Source organism: Tupaia chinensis, unplaced genomic scaffold (assembly GCF_000334495.1).
Source record: "Tupaia chinensis unplaced genomic scaffold, TupChi_1.0 Scaffold143796_1, whole genome shotgun sequence".
NCBI lineage: Eukaryota > Metazoa > Chordata > Mammalia > Scandentia > Tupaiidae > Tupaia > Tupaia belangeri.
The window spans coordinates 4387045-4395647 of record NW_006203646.1 but is presented as its reverse complement, the minus strand read 5'-3'; the positions used below and the strand labels follow the sequence as shown (position 1 = coordinate 4395647).

Below are 8603 nucleotides of genomic sequence, written 5' to 3'. Positions count from 1 at the left end.
TATATATATATATACACACACACACACACACATATATATATATAAAATGTTCATTACAATTAGGATATTAAAATGATTGAATAATTTCACTCATAAACTGGTTAGGGAAGAAATATTATTTTTTTTTTAATTGCCAAACGGCACAAATGCTCTCCAGAGAGAAACAGAGAGGAAAAGTGAGCGAGAGAGCAGCCTCCAGTGGGGTGTGATGATGCCACAAACCCTTCTCCTTCATTCGTCTGTTCTGTCAGGATTTGAGGCACACATACACACACATGCACCCAGTTGCATGGCCCAGCATATTTTCAAACTGCCCAGGATTAGGATTTGAACCACAGTCAGTCATACAGGACTGAGCTCTCTTAAACATTACACTATGTGGTTGGCCTTGGGAGAACTATTCTTTATAGAAGTTTCTGTTTTCAACTGGGAGAAGAAAAAATTGAGAGGAATCTGCTAATTTTGTTATTTAGCCTGACAAGGTTTTAATAAAATATATTACCCAAATAAGCGCAAATTATATAATAGATTATCCATTTCTTTAGGGAAATTGCTGTCAGATACATACAGGTAGAAGTCAGAAAAGCAACCAGAAAATATTATCATTTATAAGGCTTATCTGGTATTTTAGAGAACTACATTTAGTGGACATACTGCTTCATATTCTTAGATGAAATAAAATCAAGTATGACACTACTTATTCATTATTCATTTCATTTGGTTCTTCCAATATTATTTTGATTAGTTAGCAATAACAGTATTAGAGAAAAATGTGTAGCTTTTGTGTTTTAAGAGCTTACTTTTAAAAGTTTCCTTTTAAACAGTTCTTCAAAATATCAGATTATTTGTATATTAAGAGCCAAATCCTATAAACCTTGTTGTGAGTAAGAAAGATAGATTTCCTATGATTTAATCTATTTAAAATGTAAGAAAACAGAACAAAGGCAAAAGTCCTCTTGCCCAAGTGTATGAGTTTTCCATTCAAAAGTACATTTTCCATTTGATTCTCTACTAGAAACTAATAGCTACCAATCAAGAAAAGTCACTATACTGAATTTTACTGATGTAGTGCTATACATATAGTAAAAAAAATAATTAAAAAAATAAAAATACATATATATATATATATATATATATATATATAACTTAGAATCACACAAATCTAAATTTGACTATTGGCTCTGCCATTGTATAACCTTAATAAAACTATTTAACATATTTAACATCTGGTCAACTTATTTATCTGAAAAAGTATAGCAGTATTATACCCAAGTCATAGAAATTACATGTAAAAATATCTAACTCTTAAAACACAAAGAAGAAAACTATAAGAAACAACAATGGAGTGAGATTGTGGGGCACCCCATTTCAGCTGACATTTCCTCCTTGTCCTTTCCTGTGAACAAGTACAGTCCAAGCCTTTCCTGTATCACAAAATAAATTATTTAACTTATAAAATTTCTACAGTTTCAGGTATGGACTGCAAGGTTCTAATTGAGACCAAGTGTTTCCAAGTCAACTCATTTATTAAATTCTATCTATCTCCTTAATACTTCTTTTATATCTAGGAAACATTTTGTAAAATTCTCCAAAATTTTTATAAAATTCTGACACTTGGCAAATAGCAATGAGAATTCCTAGCCTTAGGAGTCTTCTTGAAGTTTGATCCCTTAAACTTCTGAAAATTGCTAAAGATAAAAAGAGCCTATAGAAGCAAAACAAAATAAAACAAACCCCAAATAGCAAAATATCCCTTTCTTCTGACCTAATTCCTTAGTTCTACTTTCTTTCAGTCTGGAGCAAAGTACTTGAAAGCAAACAATCCCATAATGAATTGAAGCAACATAATATATACCTTGAAAGTTGTTTCCTCGAGGAGTGGGTAGACCCAAATGGGGTGTAGTTTTACTTTCTAAATAAGTAACGATATAAGATTGCCGTCAGACACTTACCACTCCAATCTTAACAGAAACAACTTTTGTCTTCTCATTTAACAGAAATTGAAAAGTAGGGATTGGTACCCTTTATCACTTCCAAGAGAGTCAAATTGGATCACTCCAAAATGAAGTTACAAATATGCTATCCCTAGATACTTCCCTATGAAAATCAAATCCTTAAATTGGTCATTTACATAGGAAATTTTCAGTGTAACTCTGAGCTAGTCATTTAACTTCTCATAGACCAAATGCCTTCCTCTATATCCTTTCTACTCAGTGTGGTCCTCAAACCTGCAGAACTGGCATCACCTGAGAGCTTATTAGAATGGACGCTGCGGGGAATTTTATCTCACAGTACAGGATACTACTACACGCTAGACCTAGTGAGTCAGAATCTGCATTCTAACAAGATACCACATCATTTATATACACATTAAATTTTGAAAAAGCACACCTCTCTAAAATAAGGGGATTTGACTAAATGATCTTAAGTTTCCTTATTTTGGGTTGTTGAAAAAGCCATGATGCATAGAAAAATATAGAAAAAATACATCGTGACTTTTTTGACAACCTAATGGTTTCTTTTTTTTTCTTTCTTTTTTTGGAGAGGTTTTTGCTATAGGGCACGTGCGCTTGCCAGACAGACAGAGAGAGACAGAGAAACAGAAAGCGAGAAATCACCCCCCGGGGGGCTGGTCACGCCGCAATCCCTTCTCCTCCATTCTCCTCTTGGGATCTTGGGCATGCACGCACACGCGCCCGGCGTGAGCTTACGCCACCGGGTCCAAGACCTGAACCGCGGTCGACTACGTGGGAGTCCAGCGACATAGCCATTACGCTAACTGCTGGTCCCCCAACCTAACAGTTTCTCATGAGAAATGATTTCTAATAACATCAGCACCTACATTCTCATGTGGCAAGAATCAACTGGGGCTGAGTGGCAACTGCTGCTGCCCCATTAGACAGGGCACACAGTTTCTCTAGCTCCCTAGCTCCCTCTGGTCCTTCACCTATTTATGTTAGTGGCTCAATTCCTATTTTGCCTCTAGATTAGATTCCAAGCAGAAGTGAGGAACTCCCCTTTTCAGTAAAAAAGAGATGACTTCAGAGGTAAAAATGCATTAACTGTGTTTTTAGGTGAAAGTAAAAGAAGTTGTTCATTTACCTTGATGGGAAGTAGTGAGGTCCAGGTAGGAAGTAAGGGTGATGAAAAGAGAACCTTGGTGGTGTCCCAAACAATGTAGCTGGATGGCCAAGGGGAGGGGGCTGGTAGACGTGTGAGTGTGGAATGGGAGGAGCCTGGGGGATTGGAGCACTTCTGGGACAAGTAGAAATGTTGGAATACTCCTTGGGGGGTTGGATGGTAGAGGTTGCAAATCTGGCATGGGCAGTACTTGCACTGGTTGGAATCCTGTTGGTGCTCTCCAGAGAGACAGGGGTGGGTCTCTTCACAGAGCGACTGACTCCAGAATGCAAGCAATGAGTGTCCGTTTGGGAAGGCCCGGCAAAGCGCTGTGGTGGGAATGCTGGAGGGAGGGGTAGACTTGGGGTCTGGACGGCCACCTGGGCAGTACTGGAGACGCTGGGCTGAAAAAGCGTGATGGGGCTTGGACGCTGGACTGAAGGTGTGGGCAGCTGGATAGCAGGTGGAGTTTCACCTTTAAAAAAACATAGCATAAGGCAAGCATTAATTGAGTTACTCTATGTTTCTCTTCTCAGTAAAATTGAATAAACTGTACAGAGGCCTTCACGAACCACCTAGTACCTAAGAGTATCATCATATTAAACCACTACATTTCTTTTATAGCATTTTAAATAAACTTAAGTCACCTTGCTTTCTTATTTACATATTTTCTTCTTTTTGATCACTCTGAAGTTCCATATTCCCAGTGGGGTGTGGTCATGCTACAATCCTTATTTTTCCATTTCTCCAGCATGTTTCAAGCCATGGGGCCATGATTCAAAACTGTCACCCATGTGGGAGCCAGCTCCCTATGCATAAGACTTAAGCAATGCACTACAAAGCTGGCCCCTATAACCATTTCTTTAAAAAGTAATATGAAGAGAGCCCACCATGAGAGCTGAGAACTAGCGCTTTCAGGGAATAAGAAAAATGAGGATTTTCTGCTGATAATTGAACCTGCGGAGGCAAAAAGGGCAGGCCTTCAGAAGAAGACTGAGTCTGCCAAGAGAGCTGAGAACAAGTGCTTTCAGGGAATAAAAGAAATGAAGATTTTCCTGTGAGAACTGAACCTGGTAGAGCTTGCTGTATCCTTCTCTCTGTCTCTTTCTGCCCCTCCCTGTCTTTTCATTTTTTTCATTTTTCTTTTTTTCAAAAAAATGTTTAGGTAGAGTGTCTTCTTACCTCTCAGATCCTCCTTTATCTTGCTAATAATCCCCTCTCCCTCCTCCCATTTAGCAGAGGCAAAACAGGCAGGACTTCAGAAGAAGACTGGGTCCACCAAGAGAGCTGAGAACTAGTGCTTTCAGGGAATAAGAGAAATAAAGATTTTCTGCTGAGCATTGAACCTGGAGAAGCAAAAAGGGCAGGGCTTCAGAAAGAGACTGAGTCCTCCATGGGAGCTGAGATAGAGTGTGCCACGCGGTTTTCATTTTTTGTTTTTTAAAAGAAAGAAATAAATAAGAGCTTTTGTTTGTTTGTTTTTCTGTCTTTTCTCTCTCTCTTTCTCTGTTTTCTTATCCTTCTTATTTTACCTCATTACTTTGCTGCTCAGCCTCCACGCACTGAGTGTCTAACAGGTCTAAGTGAATCATGGCCAAACATCTGAATACTATTAGGGTCAACATATTCCTCAATTCCCACTGACTCTGCCACACGAAAGGAGAAAAATGGAATGGACAAGAGTTTGCAGATCACATCTTCCTGCATGCTTCTGAATGCTCAGACTGAACTTAGAGAAATTAGGAAGAAACAAATAATCCATCAGATGACTAGAAATCACTGCAGAGGCACAAGAAATATGAAACCAAGAAAATACCTCTCCCCAAGAATAACCCCTCTTCATCCACAGACAGTACAATGGTACTCAAGGAAATGTCTGATAAAGAATTTAGAATATTCATAGCGATAAAGCTAACAGAAATGGAAGAGAAGAGAGACAATGAGGAAGTTCTTGTGAGATCTGAAAGAGAAAATATACACCATAAAAAGGGATCAAATGGAACTGCCAGAAATGAAGGCTATAATACAGGAAATCAAAACCTCTCTGGAAAGTATTAAAAGCAGACTAGATCATACAGAAAATCAAATCTCAGATGTAGAAGACAGAATCACTTGACTAGAAAAATCCACCACAAAGACTGAGAAAATATCCCCCCCAAATGAGGATAATATACAAGAAATACTAGATACCATTAAATTTCCAAACGTTCAGATAATCGTTATTGCAGAAGGTAAAGAGACAAATAAGGGAATTGATCATCTATTCCATGAAATCCTGGAAGAAAACTTTCCAAATCTCTCTAGGCATTCAAAGATCCAGGCCCAAGAAATACAAAGGACTCCAAATAGAATAAACCCAAGAAGATCTTCGCTAAGACACGTTATACCCAAAATTACCTAAACCACAGACAAAGATAGGATACTAATATTAGCAAGAGAGAAACATCAAGTTACCTACAAAAGATATCCCATCAGGCTAACAGTGGCCCACTCATCAGAGACAATGCAAGCAAGGAAAGAATGGGAAAATATACTCAAAGTGTTGAGTGAAAAACAATTTCAACCAAGAATACTATGTCCAGCAAGATTATCCTTCAGGTCCAGGACTCAAACCATAGTGGGAGTCCAGAAATGTAACCACTACACCATCTGCTGGTCCCAAGAAAGGAATCTTTACTGACAATAGACATCACCAGAAATAAGGAGTATTGTAAAATAACTAAATAAATAAATAACCAAAAAAATCATTATCTTCTCTTGGATTTGATAATTGTTGTGTATGGATCTGAACTAGTTTATATAATTCTGCTATCCACAGTTAACACACATTGTGGATGCAAGAACTCTACCAACACTAGTAGGAAATTTTCCTGTTTATATCCACTCCATATCCTTGCTTGGGATGCCATAAAATTAATATAGTGCATAAAATGTGAGCTGCTTCAAATGAAAACACGGATAAATCTGATCCTGGGAAAGGGAATATTTAATATTTAATAGTGGGTACAAGAAGATATACATGAGGTATTATAAAAATGGAGTAAAAAGAAGAAACATACATTATGAAAATAGAAATCATAAATAACATAGCAAAAAATAACAGAAGTGAATAAAGGCATAATTAAGCCTAGGTTGAAATGCAAGATTAAAAGATATACAGATTAAGTGTCCCTAATCTGAAAATCTGAAATCTCAAATGCTCCAAAATTTAAATTTTTCAAGCACCAACCTGATACCATAAGTTCCACACACAAACTCATGTGATGGGTGCAGTTAAAACATTGCAATACAAGCCCAGCCATGGAGACATAGGCAGTAGGGCACCACTGTGTGATGCTAGAGCCATATGGGAGGATCACGCTCAGGCCTCAGGTAGACCTGAATCCAATAGACAAGCTCACATGTTCCTGTATTCCCAGCTGCCTTAGAGACTGGAGGAAGGATCAGAGAATGGCAGGATCCTAACTGCCTCAGTAGAAAGAAAAAAAGGAATAAAGAGAGAAATAAAAGAGAAAAATAAGAAAAAAAGAGAGAAAAAGAGAAATAATTGGAGAGAAAAGAGAAATGGAGGAAAGAAGAAAGTATTTTTTAAAAAGTTGCAATGCAATAATATTGAAAAAAAATATTGCCTCCAGGCTATGTGTATACGCTGTATATGAAAGATAAATGAATTTTATGTTTAGACTTGGGTCCCATACCCAAGATATTCTATGTAAATACTAATATTCCAAAATCCAAAAAACATCTACAATCTGAAATGCTCTGGTTCTAAGCATTTTGGATAAGGGATACACAACCTGTCACTACCAAATAATGAAGGGTGAGAGTGCCTGACTGCAGGAAGAGAATAAGGCTAGAGGATGAGCATCTTGTGCCTTTTGTGTGAGGCTAGACATCTTGAATGTGGCTTTGTTGCTACTGATTGCTAAAACGATACTTAGAAAATATACCAAGGGCTGGCTCCATGGCCTAGTGGTTAAGGAAGCCAGATTCTACATGGCCAACTGCATAGTTCAAATTCCAGTCCTGGTGACTTAAAAATACCACACTGGACACATGTGCATGTGTGTCCTAAATTCAAACAGAATTAAGAAACAGAGAAGGGATTGTGGTATGACCATGCTGTAGTGGATGGTGCTTCCTCCTTCTCCCTTTCTGTCTGTCTATCTCTGGTAAGCACACATGCCCTCTGGTGAATTTAATTAAAAAAATAAACACACACACACACACACACACACACATACACACACACATCAAAAATGCATAAGATCATGAGTAAATTTCCAAGACACAAATCTCTGTTTATAGAGATGGCATTATTACTAGAAGGATCTGAACAGGTAGACAAGAGTAGTAGTTTAAAGTAATTTTTTGAAGTTTGACTTATTTGGTTTTATGAGAGACAGAGAGACAGGTACTCTAGACAAGTTCTTGTCATATCACGATCCTTCAGTCCCAGACTTTGAGCCAACCAGGATCACAGCTATGACACCTTGCCCACTGTGTTCATATCTGCCCAGGATCCAAACCTGGCCTCCCATATGACTCCAGCATCATCGACACCTAACTGTTTGCACCACAGAGGCCAGGCCTTAAGTAGTTTTAAGATAAAGGTTCCGAGCAGTGATGAGTAAAGTTCTCTGTATGAGATGTTTAAAATAGGTCTTGGGAATAACAACAACAAAATGATGGATAGCTCTCTAACAGGTTATTAAGATACTAGGTTCTTGGGACCAGCAGATGGCATAATGGTTACATTGTTGGACTCCCATGTAGTGGATGGGGACTTGTCGGCTTAAAACTCACACCAGGCATGTGTGTGTGTGCGTGCCCAAAGTCCTGAGAGGAGAATGGAGGAGAAGGGATTACGATGTGGCCCTCCCCTAGGAGGGTGATTTCTTGTTTTCTGTCTTTCTGTCTCTCTGGCAAGCACATAATACCCTATAGGAAAAAGTTCTCTCACACACAAATAAATAATAAATAAATAAAGAGCTGGAATTCTTAAAAAAAAAAAAAAAGATAAGTTCTCAATTTTGGGTTCTCAAAATCAATAGACAGGAATGTTGTAAAGAATGACTAGTAGAGGAAAAATTCAGGGAGAAATAATATAATCAAACAATAGTTTACTTCCGTTGCTTTTCTACAGCAACAAGAAAATGATCTTAACAGATCAGTGTCATTACAAATTTCCAGGACAGGATGCCTCATACCCTACTAGCCAGGCACTCTTTTAGGCTGATAGTAAAAAGACACTCCTGTTTCCTATTGAATTACCTCAGTCCTTTCCTGCATTATTTGTCTAATCTATTGGCTCATCTTGATTTGCTTAAAAGCATTTACACATGAAACATTTGTTACTTTGGCAAATCAAGAGCTGTGATGTAGGCTGAAATTTTCCCTTCTCCTATACAATGTTCTCACTTTCTCTCTTGGTTTTTAATTTTTTTATTGCGACAGGATGTGAATGTTCACCAGAAAGGGGG

General features: G+C 38.0%; 1 protein-coding gene across 1 annotated transcript in view; it reads right to left on the bottom strand.

Annotated features, from left to right (window-relative positions):
- Positions 1-8603, bottom strand: part of SOX30 (SRY-box transcription factor 30) — a gene marked incomplete at its 5' end in the record, with an annotated part of 25439 nt that overhangs the window by 11593 nt on the left and 5243 nt on the right. Inside the window, one exon of the mRNA XM_006165111.1 lies at positions 3103-3595. Coding sequence (XP_006165173.1) covers positions 3103-3595 — 493 coding nt within the window. The remainder of the gene's footprint in view (positions 1-3102; positions 3596-8603) is intronic.